This window comes from Diabrotica virgifera, chromosome 1 (genome assembly GCF_917563875.1).
Source record: "Diabrotica virgifera virgifera chromosome 1, PGI_DIABVI_V3a".
Taxonomy (NCBI): domain Eukaryota; kingdom Metazoa; phylum Arthropoda; class Insecta; order Coleoptera; family Chrysomelidae; genus Diabrotica; species Diabrotica virgifera.
The window spans coordinates 132,103,766-132,129,503 of record NC_065443.1 but is presented as its reverse complement, the minus strand read 5'-3'; the positions used below and the strand labels follow the sequence as shown (position 1 = coordinate 132,129,503).

At 32.3% G+C, this 25,738-nt stretch overlaps 1 protein-coding gene across 3 annotated transcripts in view; it reads left to right on the top strand.

Annotated features, from left to right (window-relative positions):
* LOC114327025 (zinc finger protein 714-like) overlaps positions 1 to 24,413 on the top strand; it is a 55,365-nt gene extending 30,952 nt beyond the window's left edge. For 2 of the 3 annotated variants that reach the window (XM_028275522.2, XM_028275521.2), the window contains 2 exons: positions 3,911 to 4,252; positions 20,289 to 24,413. In XM_028275522.2, coding sequence (XP_028131323.2) covers positions 3,911 to 4,252; positions 20,289 to 20,678 — 732 coding nt within the window. In that variant the 3' untranslated portion in view covers positions 20,679 to 24,413. Of the gene's footprint in view, positions 1 to 3,910; positions 4,253 to 4,313; positions 4,461 to 20,288 lie in introns of those variants that run through there. The other variant, XM_050662966.1, reaches the window with a different exon arrangement.
* Positions 24,414 to 25,738: the final 1,325 nt, after the last annotated feature.

Genomic DNA, 25,738 nt, shown 5'->3' with positions numbered 1-25,738 from the left:
AAAAAAGTAAACAATATAACTATCCAGATTTGAATAAAAAATCATCAACCCAAACTCTGGAGTTTTCTAATAAAAGCAACTTTAATAATAACGGTCTTTCAAAAAATTAAAACTTCGCAGCGTCATTCATTGTTAATAACCACAAACCACAATGTGAAAACTCTTATATATCTACTGCGTTTTTTCGTCTGAGGTCACAATTAAAGTAACCAATGTGTCTTACGACTTAATTAGTACGAATTCGTACGAATAAAGTTTCGTACGAACTGGCATCCAATGTAACCGCCGCACAGTGTTCAAAATTGAAGGAAACGTGATCGTTAGTACAAAAAAACATAAATCTGAGAATGCCGAAATTAAGGGGTTTGTTTGTACTACTCATGATGCAACTTCTCAGCAAAAATTGATTTTTTATGTTTGTTAGGGCCAGATTTGATGTATTAATGATCAAAAGTACAAAATTCAATATAATTTTATACATCAAATTTAAATCCCCAGAGGCTGCTTTTTACTTTAATTATTATTACTTCATTTATGTGAATAGCTAATATAAAAGTAATTATTTGAGATAAAAGTACATACTTTAAAGATTAAAATAGCATAGTTAACTTCACTGAAAGATGATTTTGATATAATCGGCTGTCTAAAAAGCGTATTACGTTTATTGTGCCATCTTGTCCCAAATTAAATCCTTCACTATATGAAAGACTACAATGTAAGGAATAAAAAATATATAAGACAAACTGCTGCGCAACTGAGTACATGCGCATAAGTTTGCATCGAGCGCCGCGCGCATTTGTCTTGAATTAATAATTGCACTCGTCGTATTGTTTACAAGTATGTCAAACACATGTTAGTTGTTAGGGTTACGAAAAGAGATTTTAGTTTTGATGAAGTAATGTTCTTCCTCAATAGAGAATATACTCTCTATGTAAATAACATACTCATCACTCCTAACAATAAAATTATTAGTTTTCGAGATACTTTAACTTGAAACAAGTAACGGCAAAGATATTTTGATTAATGTATTGTGCTGCTTAATGTTTAATTTCAAATATCTTGAAAACAAATGATTTTCTCATTATGAATGAAAAATATACTCTTCAGTCTTAACGATAAAATCATTGATTTTAGAGATAATTGAAGTTTAAAATTAAGCGGCACAATTAGTATAGTATAGTTGATCCAAAAGATGGCATAACCCAGACATCCAAAGTGAAAGTTATCCTTCAACACCAAATTGTTCTATATGGTCCACACCATGTCCAGAAAAAAGTCACACCATTTTGAGCGTCGGGTTTGGGGGAGGGGAGAGGGGGGGAGAAATCGGTAAATTCGTAGTTTTTTAAGTTTTTCGCCAATATTTGTAAAACTATGCGGTTTAGCATGAACAACCCTATATACAAAATTGTTCTACATTAAATTTGAAATAAAAAAAGGCCCTATGCATAATATTTCTAAAATGAATGGTTCCAAAGTTACGGAGGTAGTATAGTATAGTATAGGTAACTGGTCCAAAAAAAGGCCTAACCCAAACATCCAAAGTAAAAGTTTTCCTCTAACACCAAAATGTTCTATATGGTCCACATATTGTTAGTAAAAAGTTACACCATTTTGAGCGTCCGGTTTGGGAGGGAGATGGGAGAGAAGCCGGTAAATTAGTAGTTCTTTTACGTTTTTCGTCAATATTTCTAAAACTATGCTTTAGCGTAAACAATGTTACATACAAAAATATTCAACATGGAATTTAAAACAAAAAATGTTGTATACATCATTGTTATAAAATCAACGGTTCCAGAGTTACGGAGGGTGAAAAGTCGAGGTTTTCGATACTTTTTATATTTTTTGGGCAATATTTATGATATAACTATACCAAAAACCCAGACATCCAAAGTGAAAGTTATCCTCCAACACCAAATTGTTCTATATGGTCCACATAATGTTCAGCAAAAAGTCACACCATTTTGAGCGTCGGGTTTGGGGGGAGAGGGAGGGAGAAATCGGTAAATATAAAAAGTATCGAAAACCTCCACTTTTCACCCTCCGTAACTCTGGAACCGTTAATTTTATAACAATTATGTATAGAACCTTTTTTGTTTTAAATTTTATGTAGAACATTTTTCTATAGGACATTCCTTACGCTAAAGCATAGTTTTAGAAATATTGACGAAAAACGTGAAAAAACTACTAATTTACCGACTTCTCCCCCATCTCCCCCCCCCCCCCCAAACCGGACGCTCAAAATGGTGTAACTTTTTACTGAACAATATGTGGACCATATAGAACAATTTGGTGTTAAAAGAAAACTTTTACTTTGGATGTCTGGGTTAGGCCTTTTTTTGGACCAATTATACTATACTACCTCCGTAACTTTGGAACCGTTCATTTTAGAAGGATTATGCATAGGGCCTTTTTTATTTCAAATTTAATGTAGAAAAATTTTGTGTCGAGGGTTGTTCATGCTAAACCGCTTAGTTTTAGAAATATTGACGAAAAACGTAAAATACTACGAATTTGCAGATTTCTTCCCCCTCTCCCCCCAAACCCGACGATCAAAATGGTGTGACTTTTTTCTGAACATTATGTGGACCATATAGAACAATTTGGTGTTGGAGGATAATTTTCACTTTGGATGTCTGGGTTTGGGTCTAACTATACCATACTAAATACATTAATAAAAAATATGTGCCGTTGCATGTTTAACTTCAAATATCTCGAAAACTAATGACTTTATCGTTGCGAATGAAGTGTATGTTATTTACATAGAGAGTATTGGAGAATCGAAAAATTGCGCTAAAATGGCATTTCCGCCTGTGGCGTAGAATTTGGAAAGGGTCAACCATTCACTGTCCCCTGTCGTACGCCTCTGGTAATAGCCAAAAACGTTTGTTTAACATAATTTTATAGGGTGTACAGTACCTACACTTTTTGCTAAGTATGAAAAGGATACGTCGAAAAGTTTTAAACCACTGAGCAAAAATAGTTTTTAAATTTTTAAATAAAACACCCTGTAACTCTGTAAGGAGCCACATTTTATTTAAGTGATTTGGGTTAAATCCTAATATTTTGAGGTCTAGAATCTACAACTCAAAGATTGGACATTCTTAATGAAACACCCTGTATAACGATATTTTTTAAGTAAAATACCCCCTAATGAAGGGATGAAAACTAAAAAAACGACCCCTATTATATATATACTCGTTATACGGTATAATACCTCAAATATTTTAAGTTTTCAGCGAGATAACTTTTACAGTTTAAACAAATTTAGTTTCGATCACGTTTTAACCAATTTTGAACACTGTGCGCCGCGCCGCCTAATATAGTTATTTGAGAATAACGAGGCAGATAAGTGGAAGTAACTAATAATATTTTACGGAATCTTGAAACTAGTAAAAAGGCGGCATAGAGGGCCGATAGCGCGTCCATCGGAGGGTTAAAATAATGATTAGTTCAATACTTAGTTAATTTTATTTATTTTACTAAAGAAGTAAAACTTCCTAGTTCCTAAAACTAGTTTGAAGCCAAGATGAAGACCTCATTGTAATACCGCTGCATTTTAATTTTCTTTCAACATCGACTTATAGTCGACATTGTCGTAGCCTAAATGGCATAATTATTGTAACATTAAGGTCTTTTGACCTAAATATGTAGCTAGTTCCAACTACTTTGGATCTAAAGTATCTACCACCTGATGATGGACTGATAGGTCCGAAAACGTTTGTGTGATTTTTGTACTATAGATGTACACACTTTTATCCAATTTGGATCATTTTGGAAAAAAAAATTTAATAAAATTGATATACCATTTACAATACAAGTGAAGTTTTACTTCCGTAGTAATTTTTTATCATGGTATACAGCCAATGAGAGGAATCTTTTCCTTTATATTTTATTTATTTTGTTTTAGGGTAACCGTCTTTTAAAATGCAAGCTTTGTGAATATTCAACAGTAGTACGTGGATATTTCAAAACTCACTTAAATACCCACAAGAGTATGGAAGATAGGCAACAATATAACTGTAATGAATGTGATTTTACAACTACGTCGTCCGCTTACTTAAAGAAACACAGACTCGCTAAGCATCCGGTGGAGTCTGATAAACTTTATACTTGCGATAAATGTACTTACAGTTCACATTTAATGTCACGTATAAAAAGTCATTTAAAGACTCATGTAAATAATGAAGTGTTAAAATGTGATATTTGTAATGCTTTATTTACACGCGAAAGGGGTCTGCAAGAACATAAAGTAAGTTTTTGTTTTTTTGTTTAGAAAATAAACCCATTAAGCCCAATTTATCTTACCGTAGAACAATAGACGGCGCACGTCCCCGGTGTCGCCCCGTTCCGTTGTACCGTTGATTGATAAATATACAAGAAGATATACAACCAAACGGGCATTTATGTACGACACCGTGGGTTTGAGATGTAGATGGCACTAACCAGGGGCGTAACAGAGGGCCCCGCAGCATGAAGCTTGCGGGGGGGGCCCCAATCGCTTAAGGGCCCCATCTTGTCATCTGATATTATGTAAAAATCTGTTATTGTTATATTATTTTTACGTTGTCTGTTTAAATTTAAAAACGTAAAAATTTCTAACTAGACGTATTTGCCAAGTGAATCATCTCAGAATATCTAGAAACTTAATCCCTTCCGGCCTACCGAAATTTTATGGCAGCGACAATAAACAATAGAATGCTTTGTACGTGACTATTGAAAGATATTAGAATTGCAATTTGCCGAATTTAAGAACAACATTTTTAAATCTAAAAATGGGTTTTCTTTCTCTCTGTTCTTTACCTACTTTTAGTATTCGGATACAATATTATCGCCAGTAATTTCATATTGGTTGTTTGCATTGAATGTTATTTATGTTTGTGTTGTTTTACGGTTATAGTTAGTTGCATCAGTTTGGTACGCATTTATTTAACATTATTGACGACTTTTCTTGTGTAATCATTGGACAATCTCTCAACAGATGAACGGTAAGATAAGGAAATTATAACACTTACGCTTTAGGGGAGTCAATGTAGAAAAACTTGCATTGTTTCGGTTTCGGAAAAAATCAAACAAGATTATATTTTTCTAAAACATTTTTTGTTAGTTTATATACCTTATCATAAAGTGAAAAGTTCTACTCACAGATGCCTCTAATTGTTTATTAATTTTTTAAACAATAAAACCTTTTTATATTAAATAATTTTAAAAGATATCGGTGAATTCATCATTTTACTTTGTTCAAAAATGTTTCTATTTGCTTTTTGATTATGCTGAATTCGAATATGTCATTAAATCAGGGCCATAAGTACGATGTTGGGGGTCCCGGGGCAAACGTGATCTGGGGGCCCCCTACCGGGGGGTCTGGGGTTAATCACCCAGCGGAAGGAGTCCCGAAAAATTGATATTTAACCACTTGAAAACGCATTTTAATGTATTCCATGACTGAAATTTCCTGTACCTACCTACATATTGCTATTTTAGTCGACCAACACAAAAAAAATTTGAAATCACATTATGTTAAGCTAAATATTTACCATCAATATAGCATCTTTTCTGTTTTCATAAAAAATATACTACATAATGTTACTTACATTCTTCGGCTATACTGTAGGTTTTTAATCGCGTTATATTGCCTATTGGCAGTATAACGCGATTACAATCGCGGGGCCCCTTCGCCGGGGGCCCCGAGGCACTGCCCCGGTTGCTCCAATGGTAGTTACGGCCCTGTCAGACATTACAATTTGAAAATTCAAAATAAATTTTTTTGAGCACTTATACAGTATGTCTGCGTGGCTTCGAACCATATGGGGAACATTGTTATTATCAATTTTACGAAAAAAGTTATTGATCAAGGACATACGTACTAGCCCCAATTGTGTTAATCGTCAAACTTCATTAAACCGTGACTTTACTCCTATACACCGTCAATTATTTCCATAGTTTAGAATTAACCTTTTACACTTAATTCATATTTTTCTAAATACATCTATTTTATTTCCACAGGGTCCATGCTTCACATGATATTTCTCTTCATTTTTATTTTAAGACATTCTTATTTTTCAGCTTGATAACTCCGAATCCACATCTTTACCTAACTACATGTTACTTAATATACATTTCACAAACCCTCCATCCATTTACAATATATTTTTCTGAACTATTTACCTTTTATTCTTATACACAGGTTTTTTGGTTGTGGTTCGGTTGCTGGTGGTTATTGGACACCTCTAATATACAATCCTTCAGTTCATCTAAGTTAAATTGTTGATATTAGTGTTTGTGATCATTGGACTGGCAGATATGTGTGTGCCTTTACATTTCTCTTATCCTTTGTGGAGGTAGGTTTAGGCATGTTTGTCTCTTGTCAGTTTGTTGACCACAAACATTTTCATTTTGCTTTCTATTAGCTTGGTTATATTCAACAAGCAAGACCTTCCTCTACTTTTTACTATACATTTATCACACCATTACCTACAATGTTAATCTGAGAACTATTTTGCCAATTTGTCATGATTATTATGTGGTCATTGAGCTGACGGATATGTGTGTGCCTTTGCGTGTCTCCTATCCTTTGTGGAGGTAGGCTTAGGTTTTTAATGTCTCTGTTGGTCCAGTAACCACATAAAATGTTCATTTTCTTTTTAACTTTAATTTAATTTCTTTACCTAATTTTATTTTCAATCTCTCTTCAAGTTAGACAACCATTAATTCAAGGCCTACAATTTTTGTTTTATTTTATAATGCATCATTTCTACCTTATTTTCACCCTCGTTTTATTCCCTCTATATTTTTATTTTTAATTTTAATTTTATTTTCACATAATTTTCAAACAATAATTTGGCATCATATCATTATTTACTTCACACCATATTAACTTTCACTTATCGTTTTCTTATTTACAGTTCACAGTACTTTCTCTTAAATAATACATCCATTTATTACTTTAATCTCAATTCCGTTAATCCATAGTATTTTACTTAGTTGTGTTTTATTCACCCTATTACATCTACTTGAAATTAGACAACCAGTTATACTGTTACATTATGACTATCAACTATATTACATTTCATTATAGCCAAATTCCAAATTTATTCACTAATTCTTTTACCTTATAATTATTATCTAATAATTTTCTTTTTATTTTATTTTTATTTTTCTTCAGTTTATTTTTCTTTTTGTTCTTCTTTTTACCAAGTGACGTCATTACCTGTTGGCAAAATTTTCGCTTTCACCGCCATGAAATTTTCATAAATAATTTCATGTGACTATTAATTTAAATTGTTTATTCTTACTCATTTATTTAATATCTAATTAAATTCATTCACTTAAGTAAAAATATTTTTTTTATATTTTTTGCATTTCTAAAATACAATATAACTACATACACATAAAATTCCCTAGAAGGTCTTGTCAATATCCGTTCAATGTCATATTTTAGTCTGTCAGTTTGAGGCCAAGATGAAGACCACTTTGTAATACCGTTGCAATTTAATTTCTTGTGACATCGACTTATTGTCGACATTTTTGTAGCCTAAATGGCATAATTATTATTACATTAAGGTCTTTTGACCTAAATATGTAGCTAGTTCCAACTACTTTGGATCTGAAGTAAGTAACCACATGTTGTAATTTTCCTAACTTTCAGACAGTCAAATTTCATCTTGGCTTTTTTAATACAGTGGTTTGCTTATTTTAGGTTTCTACCACCTGATGATGGACTGATTGGTCCGAAAACGTTTGTGATTTTATCCATCTTGGATCATTTTTAGAAAAAATTTTTTAATAAATTATATACCACCTACCTACATGTGAGGTTTTTACTTCATTAGTAAAAAAGTTATTCTTCGTGAAATACTCTGAATGGTCTTAAATCTGAGATAAAAAATAAGCCACATAAACCATCCGATATCAAAACTTATCAATTTTATACGAAGTAAGTCAAAAAATAGGAACTTAACTCAAGGATAAGGTACTTTTATATTTAACAATATACGATTTTAATTTTAATATGTAATTACATCCTTGTAAATAAAAAATTAATTTTTCCAAATATTTCTCAAATTACCGATAACCAACATCATTTTATTACAATTATAATAACTATTTTATTATTAATTGTTTAATTTTACGAAAAAATTCTTTATCAAATTCTTATCAGATTCTTTATAAAAAGCCCTGCATTATCTCAAAACGAACATTCAATCGTAATATATCACATTTTACCAACTTTATACGAGGTATGTCGAAAAATATGAATTTCTCTCTAAGAGTTAAGTACCTTTATAGTTCACAATATTTCAACTGGAATAATATACAGTGAGCACGTAAAGGTTGGAATAAATTCATTTTCTCGAGAATGGATGACTTTGGAAAAAATCCCGAAATAGGTCAATTTTTATTTTTAAATTAAGACTTTTTGGCATATGTATCATACTAGTGACGTCATTCATCTGGGCATGATGACGTCATCGATGATTTTTTTAAATCAGAATAGGGGTCGTGTGATAGCTCATTTGAAAGGTAATTCAATTCTCTATTCAGTAATATAAACATTAGCATAATTATTTATACAGGGTGTCCAAAAAAATTTTTTTGGATTAAATTTATTGACATAAAAAGATGATTGCATGTAATTTATTTAGTTCAAAATACATTTTACTGCTCTCAAAAAACTGAAAAAAATGTTTATTTGAAAAATAATCATTGCTTTTCGCTTAAATTAAATGTTCAAACTGTCACGAGGCTGGTGGGTGGCGGCTTTAATATTGAATTTAAGCAAAAAACAATATTTATTTGCCAAATAAACATGTTTTTCCTGTTTTCTGATAGCAGTAAAATGTATTTTGAATTAAATAAATTACACACATTCTTTTTTTTATGTAAATAAATTTAAGTAAAAAAAATTTTTTTGGACACCCTGTATAAATAATTATGTTAATGTTTATATTTCTGAATAGAGAATTGAATTACCTTTCAAATGAGCTATCACACGACCCCTATTCTCATTTAAAAAAATCATCGATGACGCCATCACTCCCAGATGGGTGACGTCACTAGTATGATATATAATATGTCAGTAAGTCGTAATTTAAAAATAAAAATTGACCTGCTTTGGAATTTTTTCCAAAATCGTCCATTCTCGAGAAAATGAATTTATTCCAACCTTTACGTGCTCACTGTATAATATATAGTCCGTCCGCTATAACTTTTCCCATGCGGTACGATTCATTTTCAATCAAATTAAGTCAAAACATAAATTGAAACGAACGTCGATGTGTATATACATTTTGTATACTGTATACTATATACTACACACATCGGCGTACGTTTCACTTTCTGTTTTGACTTAATTTGATTGAAAATGAATCGTACCGTATGGGAAAAGTTATAGGGACGGACTATAATTGTATATTTAAACATACCTAGTTTTTAATTGCGAACAACTTTTTATAATAAAATTTTTCAATATTGTAAAATATAAAGGTGGTATAGGTACTATTGAGCGAAATTAATATTTTTTGATATACCTCGTATAAAATCAATAAAATTTAATATCTGATTATTGCAACTTAGGTTTTATACCATGCAGAGCATTTTATGAAGAATAACTTTTTTTCGTAATATAGATATATGTAATAAAAAAGTTTCCCATAGGTTCCAAGCTACGCAAACACACTGTATAAGAACTCAAGAAAGAATTGTTTTAATATTTACTATTTTTAAAGCTGGTTATTAAATGTATTGTAGGTAAGTTGTACAGAAAACAACAAAAGAAGTTGTTTATTTGGAATGGGTCTGTATACCAATAAAGATGAGAAATGTAAGTTGTTATGAACAGTGAATGATAACGCTAACATAAAAAAGTTTTTGTTAAATAAGTCGTATTTATAGGTCTGGATCCCGCGTATGAAAAAAAAGTTGATTAATAGCAAGCTGAAAATTTGTTATTAGCTTAAGGGTGTCTAGTCGGACAAACATTGATATATGGGAACACTGGAACAGGGGAAGTTTTAACTGTGGAACAGGTTAAAAATTTGGTACAGTCAGATTACGAAAACGGCACATGTATTTTGTCCGACAGAACAGACTTAAACTCTCCGAACAGAGATTAAATTCTGATGCAAAAATCAGACTGCTATTTATCACCAACTTGGCGTTTTAATGAGTGGAACATGTAGAATATGTCAAATGACAGGAATTATGACAGGTGATAAATAGCAGTCTGATTTTTGCATGAGAGTTTAATCTCTGTTCGGAGAGTTTATGTCTGTTCTGTCGGACAAAGTAAATGTGCCATTTTCGTGTTCTGACCGTTCCAAATTTTTAACCTGTTCCACAATTAAAACAGAGCACTTTATTATTCCAGCTTCGGCGAAACCTTCGGCTTCGTTTTGGCCGAAGCCGAATTTTGGCCGAAGGTTTAAATATTGGCCGAAGGTGGCCGAAGCCGATTAATCGGTCGGTCTCTAATTAAAACTGCCCCTGTTACAGTGTTCCCATATATCAAAGTTTATCCGACTAGACACCCTTAGCTATTAACAAATTTTCAGCTTGCTATTAATCAACTTTCTTTTCATACGCGGGATCCAGACCTATTAGTAATTGTTTAAAGCGGGAGCAGTCGCGCTCACTTCTGTCACGTAAGCAGTCGCGCGTAGAACAAAATCTAACAATACGAATTTAAAACAAATTTCAATTTCATAATATTTTTATTTGCTTGTTATGTTAAAAATATCTATTTCTAACAATTTTAAAACTAATTGGTTCCCACCAAAGCCATAAATTCCACAAAAAAAAATAAAAATGAATTAAAAAAAAATTAAAAAAAATCCTACGCATTACTACAATCTTATTCGAGGCACTTACAGGTGAAAAGTTATGTTGAAAATTTTTCATTAAGTTACCACGGAAAATGATAAAAAGTTAGATTTTTTCTAATGGCGCGACTGCTCCTGGATTAAAAGGGGCCCCATTTCAAATTCTGCGGGGGGGCCCCGACGGAGTTTGTTACGCCACTGGCACTAACAGTTTTCTGGGTCCGAGAATGAAGTTTACCTGAAACGTATTCAGGTAAATTTGGTTGTCGGAATATGGCGGAATATGTCGGAACTGGTTTGAGATTAAAGACCCAAAGGTATTATATGAAAAAGTATTTATTTCTTTTCATGCATGTAAATTTGAGTTATCATTCAACGATAATAGTGGCATGATGAATATCTGATAATTGAACTAATGTCTTAGTACTGGTACTACACTCACCGGCACAAAAAACGGGCAACCCAAAAATGGGTCATTTTTGATGGCTCGTATTTCCTAAACCTGTTGTTCGATTTAAGTAATTTTTTTAATATGTTATAGCCTTATTCTTTAACAATATTTATGGAATGATGTTGTTGCTAGAAAGGAAATTGTCATTCTATACCGGGTGTACCAATCAAATAGTGTTTTTGTCTAATCTAAAAGTTCGGAACACCCTGTGGAATATCCTAGCATTTATAAAATACTGAAATTAAAACCCAACTATAGCCTCAGGTTTTCTTAACATTCTGTTTTTTTATTCATTCGCTTCTGTGGATAATAAAAAAAGTTAGGTACTTTAACAACTAGCCATGATCTTCATCAATACAGCGTGTTTCTAAATAAGTGCGACAAACTTTAAGGGGTAATTCTACATGAAAAAATAATGACCGTTTGCTTGTTTAACGTATATCCGCAAATGCTTCGTTTCCGAAATACGGGATGTTGAATTTTTTCTTACAAATTGACGATTTATTTATTGATCTAAAACCGGTTGAGGTATGCAAATGAAATTTGGTAGGTTTTAAGAGAAAGGTATTGAGAATTTTTTTATGTGCAATTAAAAATTTTATATTCACCATTGGCGTGCATACAGGTCATACTACCCGTTGATGTTACCCGTGTGCACGCCAATGATGAATCTAAAATTTTTAATTGTACGTCAAAAAATGCGCAATAACTACCTCTTAAAACATACCAAATTTCATTTGCAAATCTCAACCGGTTTTAGAGCAATAAATAAATCGTCAGTTTGTAAGAAAAAATTCAACAACCCGTATCTCGGAAACGAAGCATTTGCGGACATACCCCTTACCCCTTAAATGTTATGAATTACCCCTAAAAGTTTGTCGCACTTATTTAGAAACACGCTGTATTGATGAAGAACATGGCTAGTTGTTAAAGTACCTAACTTTTTTATCATCCCACATAAGCGAATGAATCAAAAAGCAGAATGTTAAGAAAACCTGAGGCTATAGTTGGGTTTTAATTTCAGAATATTATAAATACTAGAATATTCCACAGGGTGTTCCAAACTTTTAGAAAAAAATACAGTTTGATTGGTACACCTGGTATACAATGAAAATTTACTTGTCTAGCAACAATGTTATTATAGCGATATTGTTAAAAAACAAGGCTATAACATATTAAAAAAAATCACTTAAATCGGACAACAGGTTTAGGAAATACGAGCTATCAAAAATGACCCATTTTGTGGGGCGCCCGTTTTTCGTGCCGGTGAGTGTATTTTTATCTAATTTATAATACACATGTACCACGTCTTGCCGGGAAACTACAGATTTATTTTTTAATATTTTTAATTTATTATTCATAAAATTAAATAAACTTGTTAAAATCCTTTATAAAAGGTATATTTAATTTAAAAATATTTTAAAGGGCTTTACATATATTAAATTAAGCGTGATGTTTAAAGTAATCCTAGATTTTACATCAGGCAACACAGGGTTCCCCACAACACGTGGGTTGCTCGTCTAGAGGACATAATATCCTCACATTACGGACTGAGTTAGCGCTGTTTCACATTATAAGAATTTAAACGTGCGAGGGTTATAACGCACGACGACATTCCAACGGTGGCTCATGTAATCATAATATGGAGCCGTTCTCAATAGACGGTGGTTGGAACGTTCGGTGAAGTCGCCGTGTTTATATCGTCCCTTGCTACAACAACAGACGGCAACCGTGCCGTCTTTACGCACCCAGTAGCATAAGGGACTTAATGCACCCTTTCATATGATACTTGGTTGTTTGGTATTTGGTACATTATTTTCATTTACACTTTGTGGCTGTTTGAAGTAGGTGCATTTATTTTATATTAAGATGTGTCAGATTGAAGCGAGACCTGTTCTTTGGGACAAAACAATAGAAATATATAAAGATAGAAACTTAACGAGAAATGCTTGGAATGGTATATGCAGTGCACTTAACGTGAATCTGTAATTCTGTGAATTCACTAACGTAACAGTGAATTTGACGAATTAGGTGAAAGAAAAACACATTGGGCAAGTACAGCAAAATTAATAATATGTTACTGATAACAACAGCATATTATAATAAACTTTATTTTACATAGTTGCAATTAACGTTGAGTATAGAGGGTGTTCCATCAATATGTGTGAATATACAAATATATTAATCGTATATTTTTGCGTTCATAGGATGGACCCAATGAATTCGGTTCCTTTTATTTCTCTTTCTTCGACGGTAAAGTAACCACAACGCTATGATTTGATTTTGTTCCATATAATATAACTATACCTTTTATTCTGCGAAATTATAATTAGGTTTATAGGGTAAACGACTCAGTGAAGGCTGGAGTAGGGCGGCTGTCACGTCTTGAAATTATCTAAAAACAACATTTAAAACGAGGGGAACCACATTTAAAAACGAGTGGATGACGGAGGGTCTTTTAAATTCTGTACATGAAAAACATAGATTGTAATGTTGTGCTGAAGCTATTTCCTTGTGGCCTTTTTTTGTAATAAACTATTCTAAATGGGAAATAAGCCACAATTTAACTAAAAAAAGATTTTATTAACGTTTCGACGCCCAAATCGGATGTCGAAACGTTAATAAAATAATTTTTTAGTTAAATTGTGGATTATTTCCCATTTAGAATAGTTAATTACATAGATTGTATGAGCTAATCCAAGATCCCACAAATAACTTAATAGAACAACGATTATAAAAACAAATAAAGACTTTTAATTAAAAACATAAGAAATAATAATTGACAAAATAGACATTGCAAATGAATTAAATACGCATTACAGTACATTAGGACAAAAGAACGGACAAAAAATACCCATTTCTAATGATACATCGTGCGACTCAATTCTTATTGTGTGAAAAGGAGAATTGTGCGTCAAAACTACCGCACGAAAAAACCCTCGCACGTTCAAAATTCTTATAATGTGAAACAGCCCTTAGAACCTACTTTTCATGAGCTACAACCACTCTGCTTCTACTGGGTCTACAGACTGTGTAACTACATCATTTTTCCATTTTTTATGATCTACATTTTTACTAAGAATATTTTTTTCGATGAAGAACTTACTTTTTAAGTTATTTGCTAAGGGCTGTCTGAAAACGTGGTTTTTTGTTGAAAAATGAACATTTTCACTCCCAGCAAAAACAAAATTTGTTTGATTTATTAATATTTTATATTTTGAAACGTCAAATAAACTTAATTTTAAGGTAAAATTGTGCTTATTCTCAACTACAGTCCGTCCATTATAAATACCGTTGCACGTCATCCGCGTCATAGCACGTGACGTCACATGATACCGACACATGAAAGATTTAAGTGGTAGGTCTGTTCCTTTTTAGAGTCACTGGGTACACTGGAATTACAGCTAATATAGAGCGTGTCACGTTAAGAATAGAACATTGCGGGGATAGCTCCATGTATTTTTTACTGACGATAGAAGCGCGCCGATGCCACGCCGTACTGATTAGAATGAAGTATATCGGCAGTCGAGTAGCCACCCGTGCCCGAAAGGTTTGGCAACACTGATCTCCATAAGCGTAACGTTCTATTCTTAACGTGAAACAAAGTATAGATATTATTTATTATACAGGGTGTCCAGAAACTCTACCGACAAACGAAGACAGGAGATTCCTCAGATAATTTTAAGATAATTTAACTCAATTCACCTAGTCCGAAAATGCTTCCTAAGGGAGCTAGAGCTCTTTGAAGATGGCGTCATGTAATTAGTTTTTCTTAAATACCTCCAGAACGCTTCTATTTAGAAAAACGAAAATTGGTACGCGTTTTTATCGTCGAGAGATAAATCGATTCCATCCATTGCAAATTTCTAGTACCGGTCAGAGGCGTCCATTTTGGGTAGGGCAACGGTTATTTTATCGCATAACTTTTTGTCTTTAACTTTTAAGAATTTTTGACACTGGATTATTAAATTATGAGGTATTCTAGTACTAAAAGGTACTCTTGCTTTAAGTCGGTAGGACACACCGTTTTCTAGAAAAATCAATTTCAAAATTTTTCGTTTTTTTTTTGAATACCAAAAGAAATTAAAAAAAAAACTATTGAGAAAGACGAAAACTGGTACATTTATTTATACTCCAGAGATGAATCGATTTCATTAATTTCGAATTTCTAGTACCGGTAATAGGCATCCGTTTTGGTAGGTCAACAGTTATTTTATAGCATAACTTTTTTGTCTTTAATTTTTAAGCATTTTTGACACTAGATTATTAAATTATGAGGTATTGGAGTACTAAAAGTTACTCTTGTTTTAAGGTGGTAAAATACATCGTTTTTTTTTTGAAAAATTTTTTCAATTTTTTTTCAAATGCCAAAAACGAAAAACTTTCAAATCGATTTTTCTAGAAAACGGTGTGGGTTCTACCGACTTAAAGCAAGAGTACCTTTTAGTACTAGAATACCTCTCAATTTAATAATACAGTATCAGAAATGCTTAAAAGTTAAAGACAAAAAAGTTATGCAATAAAATAACCGTTGCCCTACCCAAAACGCACGCCTATGACCGGTATTAGAAATTCGTAATGAATGAAATCGATCCATCTCTGGAAAGTAAATAAGCATACCAATTTTCGTTTTTCTAAATGAAAGCGTTCTGGAGGTATTTAAGAAAAACTAATTACATGACGCCATCTTCAAAGAGCTCTAGCTCCCTTAGGAAGCATTTTCGGACTAGCTGAATTGGGTTAAATTATCTTAAAATTATCTGAGGAATCTCCTGTCTTCGTTTGTCGGTAGAGTTTCTGGACACCCTGGACTTGTTTCATTTAATTAATTTGTATAAGTGGAATATAAAGCGTTTTTATAAAGCACACTTGTTCGGATGACACTCTAGGTGACTTTGGGGACATCTAGGAACAAAGGTGGCATTTTTTCATAAATTGGTAACATTTATTTGAGAGTTGCGGTGTTGTTTTTATTCTTTACTATAAGTAGTATTTGTTTTATTATTGTTTTTATTATTTACTTTAACCTGGATTTAATAAAAACCATTGAGAATATATCGTCACTAAGTCCAAAATAACAGATCTGAGAAAACGAACCTTTAATGACTTCTGCCTGACAACACGATGGTAATTTTGGACTTATGCATATTAAGTGACTTAGGCAACCATCTCTAGGTACTTTCTAGGACCCTCTAGGCCATGTAAATTGATATTGTGAATAGAACAAGTGATGGAAACGGAATACTTGAGAATAAAACTGTCAGGCTACGGAAAAGTGGAAAAAGAAGTACACAAACAAGTGAACATGGCGAACAGAGCAGCAGGATGTCTCAACAACATAATCTGGAGAAACAAATACCTCACAATGGAAACGAAAACCGGGATATATAAATCAACAATAAGACCGATAGTGACGTACACAGCGGAAACAAGAGCAGATACGGCGAAAACACAAAGACTGCTGGAAACAGCAGAAATAAAAGTCTTACGAAAAATAACAAACCAAACTCTAAGAAACAGAGTCAGAAGTGAGGAAATACGAGCGAGATGTGGTATAGAAGAAATAAACATGTGGACCAAAAGAAGAGAAATAGAAAGAGAATGGAATCAACACATAGAAAGAATGACAGAAAATAGAATAGTACGAATAGCAAGAGACAAATCGCCAAATGGAAGATCATTGGGACGAACGAGGAAAAGATGGTCGGACAATGTCAATTGAAGCTAAAAACCGAAGTAAAATAGGCATTGTGCCTATTTATAAAGTATGAAGAAGAAGAACCTAAGATTATTACTATTATTACAAGAACTTAATTCTTGTTTTCTATTTCTAATGTTTTTATTTATTTACATTGAATATTAATTTGTTTTGTTGCATAATCCACTTCCGCAATAATTATGTGATATATTTGATTTAAAATGAATTCAAGAATTTTTTGTAATTGAGCAACAATGTCAACTTAGATCTCTGACGTAGCTAATGACGTGCAACGGTATCTATATTGAACGGACCGTAAAGTAGTAAATTGCATTAATAGGGGAGTGCATATAGATTTTCACTTCGGAAAAATCAAACAAGATAAAACTTTTTGAAATTTTATTAAGAAATGTTTAATAAACAACATATCAAAAAGTTCTACTCGAGAAGTGGGTGCTTCATTTTTTATTAAACAAATGAACTACAAAGTTTGATGTTTTTTTTTTAAATAACTCCGAAAATATAAATTTTAGAACAAAACTGACGACCATTGAAAAATTCAGAAAATTTTACAACTGAACCCTTATATAAAGAATTTTCTAAAATTAAATCTGTATCTTCTATAATTTTTTATTTATAACGCTGAAGTCACCCTTCTCACAAACATTGGCGCACTGTAAACTAGCGTACGGCGAAGTGCACGGTTGAGTTATTTTATTGTAATTCTTTAACTAATGGATCAAATGAAATTTTACAAATTGAACCTAAAAGAAGAATAATTAAGCTATCTTATGGTTGTAATAAAAAGAAATAAAATGTATGGGCATAAGTACGGTGGGGGCGGAAAGTGAGCCTTACATGAATTTTGTTTAAAAATGATTTAAAAATGTGTAACTAATACAATTTTTCTTTTAAAACCCTCAATTTTGCACAATGGTTTAAAAATGTGTAACTAATACATTTTTTCTTTTAAAACCCTCAATTTTGCACAACTTACCTTTTAAGCATCGTACTAAATGATGTTTCATTCAAAAAAATCTCAAAAATTTAATTCAAATGATATGACGTCTTAAAAAATGTAATCTTGAAATCGTCGTAGTTTTATAGAATTACCACTACTTTAAGACGGTATTAGGTACTCAAGTTTGAACAGATCTATTACAGTTTTATAAGTGCTTTTTTAAAGCTTAGGATGTAATATTTAAAATGCACTAAATTATTTTACTTTAGAAATGAAATAGACTATTTCTTTTTAAGAAAATTAAGAAAGATAACAAAAATGTAATACAAAAACCGAAAATTACCAGCTAAAAAAATGTTTATATAAAGTGATCAAAACTTTTTTCTGTGAAACTTGACTAAAATACATTTAATAATAAATTTCAACAATAATAAATGTTCAGCAAAAAAAATTTTTTGGCTCTTATACAGTATGTCTGCGTAACTTGGAACCTATTGATAACTTTTTTATTATCACTTTTAGGAAAAAAAGTTATTCTTTATAAAATACTCTGCATCGTACGTAATCTAAGATGCAATCATGAAATATCAAATTTAATGAATTTTATACGAGGTATGTCAAAAAATATGATTTTCACTCAAGAGTAAAGTATCGTTAAATTTCACAATATCGAAAATTGTTATTAAAAAAGTTGTTTGGAATTAAAAAATATGTTTTAGTGTTCAATTACATCCTTCTAATTAAAATATTGTGAATAATAAAGGCACTTACTCTTAAGAAAAATTCATATTTTTACATTCCTCGTATAAAATTAAAAAAGTTTGATATCTGATGGTTGTATCTTAGATTTTAGACCAGGGAGAGCATTTTATGAAGAATAACTTTTTTTCGTAAAAGTGATAATAAAATAGTTATCATAATTGTAATAAAATGATGATGAGTATCCGTAATTTGAGAAAAAATTGAAAAAAATTGTCGATTAGAATAATGTAATTGTATATTTAAACATAGTTTTTAATTTCAAACAACTTTTTGTAATAGCATTTTTTGATATTCTGAAATATAAAGGTACTTTACTCTTTAACGAAATTCATATTTTTGACATAACTCGTATAAAACTGATAAAATTTGATATGTGATGGTTGAGTTTTAGATTTTTGTCTATCCAGAGCATTTTATGAAGAATAACTTTTTTTCGTAAAATTGATAATAAAAAAGTTTTCCATGTGGTTCCTAGCTACGCAGACATACTGTATAAGAGCTTCTGTATAAGAATTTTCAAATTGCAATGCCATATTCGGATTCAGTATAATCAAAAACAAAATAGAAACATATTGATTAAAGTAAAATGATGAATTTAACGATATTTTTAAAATTATTAATACAAAACAATTGTTATTGTTTAAACAATTAATAAACAATTAGCGGCCAAATCCGCGAGTAGAACTTTTTACTTTAACATGTATATAAACTAACAAAAAAAGTTTTAGAAAAATATAAGCTTGTTTGAATTTTTCCGAAACAATGCATTTTTTCAGTAGTAATTGCACAAGAGCTCTAAAATTATTGAATTTTTCCCGAGTGACATTTTAACAGTTTTAATTTATGTCAGTCAAAGTGTCACGAGGTCAAAAATTTTATATTAATTTTAGAGATCTAGTGCAATTTGTTGCGATTATTTCATGAATAAAACTGTTCAAAACCAAAATTTATTTATGTAAGTACAAATTAGTACAGTAAAACAAACAGTTGTTATAAATATTAATTTGACGGTTGAAAGTCATCACTTTTATAATTTTTAAAACATTAATTGTCATTAATGTCACTCAATGTATTTTTTCGTAGCAACGAAGGGCATCTGACGTAATATAGTTAACGACGGGAAATTAGCAAAAATTGTCGATTTAATTTAGATTTCTGTAGCTTTCTACTGGTCAGAATCTCCTATGAATGAAATAATCGTTCTAATTGCACTCCCCTATAATGCCTGGTTGCACCAACAGATCTTAAGCTTAAGACATGCCTTAAGCTCAGCTTACTAAACATACCGGTTGTACCATTGAGTCTTTGATCAATTTTCAGCTATGCCATAAGGGATTACCATGTGGATTGCATCTTAAACTTCGTCTCAGTTAAGACGTGGTTAGCTAAAAATCGAAAATTATAGTGCAACGTAAGTGAGACTAAAGGCAGCCCCATTTATAAGCTGAGCTGCACTAAGCTGCAGCTAAAGATTTGTTGGTGCAACCAGGCATAAGATGCAATAAGAAAATAGCTTCAGAACAATATTAAAATGAATTTGTATTAGCATGTGATGATTTGTTCGCACAATCTTTATTAATTAAATTATACTTTTAGGCCAGGCATTTTCAAGAAAAGCCGGAAAAGAAACAATATGTATGTGAAATATGTGCAAAAGTTTATACTTTTAAACCTTCTCTAGTACAACATCTGTATTGCGCCCATCAGCAAGGTGACTTGAACGTCTACATATGTTATTCATGCAAATATAAAAGTTACAACAGAACCAAATTCATTGCACATACGAAAATGCATATGAAACAGGAGTTTTTATATTGCGCCAATTGCGAATATAAAACTGTTAGAAAATTGAATCTGATGCAGCATATGGTTAAACACATGGACTCATCGAAAATGCAGTTGCACAAATGCAAAGTGTGTTCTTTTAAGACAAAACGACCTCATACTCTAAGAAATCATGTTAAATATACTCACGGAACATTTTAATAAATATCTATACTAAATTTTCAATCAAGATGCAGTGGAAATAAACAAACCAAGACACGTTAAATGATACTAGGAGCACTCCCGAATCATAATGTATAATGTATATACATTGTAAATCCCAAATCATGATTTCCATTTATACATTATAAATTATAATTCGAGACGGCTCCTAGTGGCATTTAACGTGTCTTGGTTTGTTTATTTCTACTGCATCTTTAATGTAAATTTAATATAATATGCAGTAACCGCTACGCTACTAGACACTCGAGGTTTGTTCCAACTCGATACAAATCCGTTTTTGAACGGTGACGCGTATGCGCAGTAACGAAAAATGTGTTACTGCGCATAATTATTCGTTATTGCGCATGGGCGCAACGATTCAAGAACGGTTTTGTATTGAGTTGGAACAAACCTACTGGTACATTGAGCTAATACAGTCCTGGACTCTTGATTTGTTGCACTGTTTACTTTTATCTGTAGTGACGTCTAGAATGTCAGAAAATGTATAGAAACCAATGGTGGCGTTCAGCGGCGAATGAGCATAAAGTGATCTGGTAGGATCACATCTCGCTCCTTCACGCTGAACGACCTTTGCGTTGTGCGCTACATCGAATGAACATCGAAATTCGATTCATTCGATTCGAAAATGTAGCGGAGCGGTGTCATCTTTTGGAGCACATTTTGAGTGTAATATTTTGAGTGTAGCATAAAATGACGCATGCGTAAAAGCAATAAACAGTTACTTTTGGCACAGTTTTGGTTCCTATTTTGAGTGAACCAGATTTATAAAGGTATCTATTGTATAATATAATGTTACCTGGTAGAAAATAAAACAGTAGCTAGATGATATCTGATAATTAATTAAACTAAAAAGGGGTATTTCCCTGGGTTGGCTGTATACCCAACAAATTCTAACATGAAGTAAAACCACCTCTATGTAATATGTATAATTTACTAAAATCTTAAAAAATCCCAATTGATTGAATAAAATATGTTCATTAAGAACGTTGTCAGAATGATAATTAATTATTTTTTCTTTAGAGTTTTTAGAGTCGACAAAATTACAAAATAAAGTTTGGTTAAGTTCTTGACAGCTAAATAAAATATTTGACAAACAAATTGGAGCAAAAATGTAGCGGAATATAAAGAGCAGTTCATTCGATGTATCAGTAGCGTAAATTGATCACTCACCGCTGAACGCACCCAATATAAACATAGAAAGTTGACAGTTTTTACGTTTATAGAACGGTTATATTTGAAGTTTATAGTTGTTAATCACGCCTATTCTGTAACTCATTTCGATGATAGAAGTCAGTAAAATCGAATAGAAGTGGCCAAGTCGAATAGAAATAGTCCAAATCCGTATTCCATAACTACTTCGGAATCTCTACAATCGTAATAGTGAATAGAAATCACTTCGACAGCATTTATCCTGTCGAAATGAGATTTCGATTATCGGAATTGTGGTTGACGCAAGCGCATTTTGTTTTGTTTTGACGTTTGTATTTTATATATAAAAATAATTGATTACTACTTATTTTATAATTATTTATAATGTTTGTACCTTTTCTAGCTGCGTAATTTTTAGTCTGGGGTGTTATTTGTAATTATATATTTAATTTAGACTAGACATGTTGTACGAGTATGAATTGGACCTTGGACCTAACCTTATTTATTTGCTTTGCTATTTGGCTTGGCACTTAGACAAGGAACCTTGTCTAAGGCTTGGCACATGAATGAACGTTTGCCCCTCGCAGTGTTGCCATAATTTTGTTAGTTATTTCTTATACAATTTCAATCAACGTACGATAGACTTCTGATGCATTGATGGATAAATATATTATACCAGTATCATTGTATAACTAGACTCCTTTCTTAAACAATGCCAGTACACTTGTATATTTATCAGTCAACGCTCATAGTCTGAACAAATTATAGAAAAGATGCCATTTTTGGGAAAAGTTGTTTAGCAGTTATTTCAGCTCTAATCGAATCTTAAAGATTGCATATTATTAGTAATATCGATTTTAAATTATAGATTAATAATAATGCATTAATAACATCAATTTAAATATCTTTGATTTAAAACCATTTATACTTCTTATCTTCACTTATCTTTTTTATTTATCAGTTTATCTTTTTTTATATCAATTTTAATTAACTTTAATTTAAAACCATTTATCCTCTTTTGAGCTTTTTGCATCCAGTATTTACACTAATACTTTATTTATTTTTCAAAACTTGAGGATAGTATGAAGAAAGTATGAAAACATTGAGGATATGGCAACGGTGTCAAATTTTAAATTTAGATCCAGTCACAGAACACTAATTTCTCTGGTTAATGCGGAGTTGCCACCACCTCAGAACCGCGTGAAATAGAAGTCAGAGGTTTCGATTACGATATGAGTTACAGAATACCAATCCAAACACAAAAATGACGCGATAGATATCAAACATTCCGATTTTGGGTAATTACGATTCGACTTGGTCATTTCTATTCGATTTGTTAAAAGTTACAGAATAGGGCTGATTATTGTTTTAAAGTTGTAAAAGTTATTCGCGAACTCAATCGACTGTAATAGATGGCATTGCAAAATGGCCGATGTAATTGGGATAATGTATTTTGTTATGATTAATATTGTTATTGATGTAATTAATTAATATAAATAAGCGGCAGCACCATCTCTTGTGTTCGCGAATAAACTATTGTAATATTGTTGGTGTTTTAACTGCAATAAAGTTTTTTTAAAAGCAGGGTAACAATACTATTAATTAATGTATTTTTTGTATGGAAGAACAATTATTTTAAATAGTTTCATGGCAGTCACATGATACGACAGACATGAAAGTAACAGGTGAGAATGGACCGGATTAGCCCAAGCCTAGCAATTAGGTACCCGTGTATCTACTAGCGTGACGCTTACTGTATATTTAAGGCACACGGAGCAGAATTGAAAAAGCGTTGATATGAGTTTAAAGGCCAAATTTTAAATTTTATGTTTATAGAAGTTATGACGGTAGAGTGTTTTGTCCCTCCGGTATTCAGACAATGTTACGCTAAATATGTCTCATATATTTTAAATTAATTGTAAAGCTCGGTACACATGCGAGCCGAGCTGTATGCGAACGCTATATTCGTATAATTTCGAACTGAACTAACCGTTTCAGAGCTGTTCGTTCGTCGCGTGTTTCGAACCATGGCCTGTCGGTTTTTGGGGCGAACACAAAGAGTATTCGCAGTTTAGTTTGGACCGCGTACGTAGCGATATTATCTGGTTCGTTTTGTTGAATCGAGATTGTATGAACAATATAATCATTTTTTATTTTACAGTGATAAACAAATAATTGCTGTTTTTATTGACATTTAGAACGTGACTTGAGATAAAATTACAAATGAAATAATGAATCATTTACATAAACTTTGCACAATTGTTGGTTCGTAGTTGGTTAGCGCTTTCCATGGATCGTGATAAGTTACGATGAGTTCGCTGTAAATATATTTTCAACCAACTGTACGCAAGCACTTCGCACACAGTTCCGCTCGCATATGTGTACCCAGCTTAAGAAATGCCAAATATAATTGAATTTCAATGTGACTAAATGTACTTAGTTGTAAAAAAAATAATCTCCTTGTAAATTCCTTATATATTTTGATTTTTAAATTTAGGGTTTGGTATGACATACCACATTGTGGCATGTACAAATTTTCAGAAAATAAATTTTGTATAAGTATAATTATTAGTTTGTGTAAATTATTTCCTTATTTCAACCTCTCCGCGGCTCTGTGGCAAGAGAGCCTACTTTTGTACCCACAGGTCGTGAGTTCGAATCTCGGAAATTTTTCTTTACTAAAAAATTTAATAAATGAAAATAATTGCTATTCTTGTGGGATCGGTACTCACCTGAGGGACCGCAGGCGTTCGGATTCAATAAGCGTCTCTTTGTAAAGACAATGACTTTACTAAGTAACAAGATTTTTATCCAGCACAAACACTACACATAACTCTCCTGAACGACATAGTGTCATAGTGATAGTATACACAGTGACATTAGAAGTGTTAAGTCGACTTTACATTATTTATCAGGTGATTTGTCATATGATTTGGCCGTGGAATGAAATTTACATGTTTACACTGTGTGATTTGTCGTATGATTTTGTCATAAGCATTAGCATGCTGCTCGTTTTGTCATAAGCATTGTCTGTGGCTCGTCATGGGCCAAATCATATGACAAATCACATGATAAATCATGTAGTGTAAAGCCGACTTTAGGTCCAGAAGGAATAATAGCAATAATAGGGCTTTTCAACGATTGTCATTTGTTTCGAGCTTCTGTCATATGTTGTATAATCTATGTATAATATTAATATACACGGATTATGCGATATATGACAGTAGAATTGAAAAGCCCTATTTCTTGAACTCATTTTTTGGCAACATGGTAGATTTACATCAAGAATGAAACGATAACTCGGACAAGAATTTTTATTAATATCAAAAAAAATAATGTGTTGGCGACCCCGTAGCTGAATACACTCCTGTACATGTCTAGGCATTGACAAAATGAGATGATCGATGTCTACTTGTAGCACATTGTTCCAAGCAACTTAAACTTCTTGGATTAACTGTGCCAGAGTCTGTGGAGGATCGTGCAAAGTGGACAGACTCCTTCCCATTATATCCCACACATATTCGATAGGATTTAAATCCGGTGAACGGGGTGGCCACGGCAAAACATTAACGCCAGCTTATTGGAAAAAGTCCATAGTTCGACGATCAATATGGGGACGCGCGTTATCTTGCAGAAAAAGAACGTACCAATGGCTGTCTAGATAAGGCAGTAGTGGTTTGTAAGTTGTCACCAACAGAACACGCAGCTGTCATACTGCCTCGAATAAAAACAAGTGGTGATCGGCTACCATAGGCAATAGCCCCTCAAACCACTACTCCAACTGTCCTGCATACCCGATATCTCTGCACCAATTCAAACGTTGATGACAGTGTTTCGCAGTCAAAGGAAGCACTAGTCGTGGGCGAAATGAAACCAGTCCAAAGGCTCGA